General features: G+C 35.0%; 1 protein-coding gene across 1 annotated transcript; it reads right to left on the bottom strand.

The window, feature by feature from the left end:
• Positions 1-342: 342 nt before the first annotated feature.
• LOC130955319 (ethylene-responsive transcription factor ERF086-like) lies at positions 343-1,395 on the bottom strand. The gene has a single exon (XM_057882158.1). The coding sequence runs from the start codon at positions 1,393-1,395 to the stop codon at positions 343-345; it is 1,053 nt and encodes a 350-aa protein (XP_057738141.1).
• Positions 1,396-1,879: the final 484 nt, after the last annotated feature.

Here is a 1,879-nt window from a genome sequence, read left to right as displayed (position 1 = left end):
GGAGCACACATCATAATTTTGAGATTACATTAACAAGAAAAAAGAAAAAATAGAAACAAAAAAAAAGGAGATGAGGGGCGCTAAGAAACGTACAAGGTACATGCAACGTACATAAAGTGTAGTGTACCATCCTTCGTCAATCATCGTAAGGACACCTCGACGATGTAGTAATAAACTAATAATTGACTTGAGTTTTTCACTTTTTTGTATCTATTGTGTACTCATATTTATTATTATATAGAATAAAGCGTAATTCTTAGTTTAACTAAGAATAACATTTTATTCTATAATAATAAAACAATGAATACATAATAAATAGATATAGAAGGAAAAATAAAAGAACTAGAAGAGCGAGTAGGTCATTCCTAAGTGGACATCCCCCAAAGAAGGAATTGATGGAGAAGTAGTTGAAGGAATAGGAATAGCAGCCTCACGAGTAGTCACTACTACTCCATAGCTTGGACTAGTCTCATTCATGATGGGACACAATGCATTCATGCAACCTTCTTGTTTGTCAAATATAGCTGAAAGTTCACCATAATTATTACTCTTATTATTGCAATCCCAAGATGATTGTTGCTCATCCTGATTGTTCCAGAATAATCCTTGACCATCAAGTTCTTCACCACCATAGTAATGCTTCAATGCCTCCATGGTGTTTGTGTTAATGTGGCTAACAACATTTTGGTCACTAGGAGCTGAAGCAGCACTCATGGAGGAGTTTGAGGTATTGTTGTTGGTGGGAGTGCTAGAAGAAATAGGTCTGAAACAGTTCTCTGGAACAATGCATTCCAGATAGCCAGAATTTGTGGAATCAGTGGCTGAGAAGAAGAACAAATTCTCATCGCTCTTCATCACCAACTTTGAAGGGTTCTCATCGTCGACAAGGGAAGTAATATCATCATCAAGTTGGTGAGGCATGATGCAATTCTGATGAGTGTTGTTGAGGAAATAATCTTGTGAAGGTGGCAAAATAACTTGTTGATGATGATGAGGATTATTATCCATAGAGTTGAGAAGATTATTACCATTGATGGTGTTGTTTTGTGTGGTTGTGTAGATGAAGTTTGTTCTTGCTAAGCCACCTTTGATGGAAAGAGCAGCTCTATCATAAGCAAGAGCAGCTTCATGAGCAGTGTCAAAGGTTCCAAGCCAGTGTCTCTCTTTGGTTGTAGGGTCTCTGATCTCAGCAGCATATCTTCCCCATGGCCGTCTTCTCACACCAAGAAATCTTCCTGGTTCTGCTGATTGCTGCTTTCTTCTGCCTCTTCTCTCAGTGCCACAAGAAGATGAAGTGTTGCGTTGTAGAATAATAAGAGTTGATGATGAAGAATTATTCATGTGTTCTTCATGTCCTTTGAGGTAAGTCTGTGAGGTTCCAGAGGAGGTGGACATGGCTATAGGAAAGACAAGTGGCAACACAAAATATGTGTGTTGAATATTGACACAAGTGAAGTATTGAGTGTATAATAAGGTTAACGATTATGATTAAATTGAAGTTATGAGGGCTATTTATAAAGGCTGATTTTATGTTTCCTTCTACCTGTTATCTATCTTTTGTTTAATTGACAAATTTTAAATACTTAAAAATTATTAATTTTTTATATTTTTAAATTAAATATTAATTATTTAACTTTTTTTACAATTAAATACCAACTGTTTATAAATAAATTAAAGGGACTTGGACATTATTCTACAGATGTCATTCATTCTTAGCTTTCAAACACTATATGTAATATATATAGACTGTTCTTTCCTTTGCACCCACTTTTGTTTTGTTTTTTGGGTTGTTTCTATTAATTTATTATTAAATCTCAAAAGTCCTAATCATCCTTCATCCATTTAGTGAAAAGCATGCCGGTCTAATGTATACTTGTGA

This window comes from Arachis stenosperma, chromosome 10 (assembly GCF_014773155.1).
Source record: "Arachis stenosperma cultivar V10309 chromosome 10, arast.V10309.gnm1.PFL2, whole genome shotgun sequence".
Taxonomy (NCBI): domain Eukaryota; kingdom Viridiplantae; phylum Streptophyta; class Magnoliopsida; order Fabales; family Fabaceae; genus Arachis; species Arachis stenosperma.
This window is presented reverse-complemented; position numbering and strand designations above follow the sequence as displayed.

Excerpts from the sequence above, each read along its gene's own strand:
- LOC130955319 (XM_057882158.1), bottom strand. The coding sequence starts at position 1,395 with ATGTCCACCTCCTCTGGAACCTCACAGACTTACCTCAAAGGACATGAA.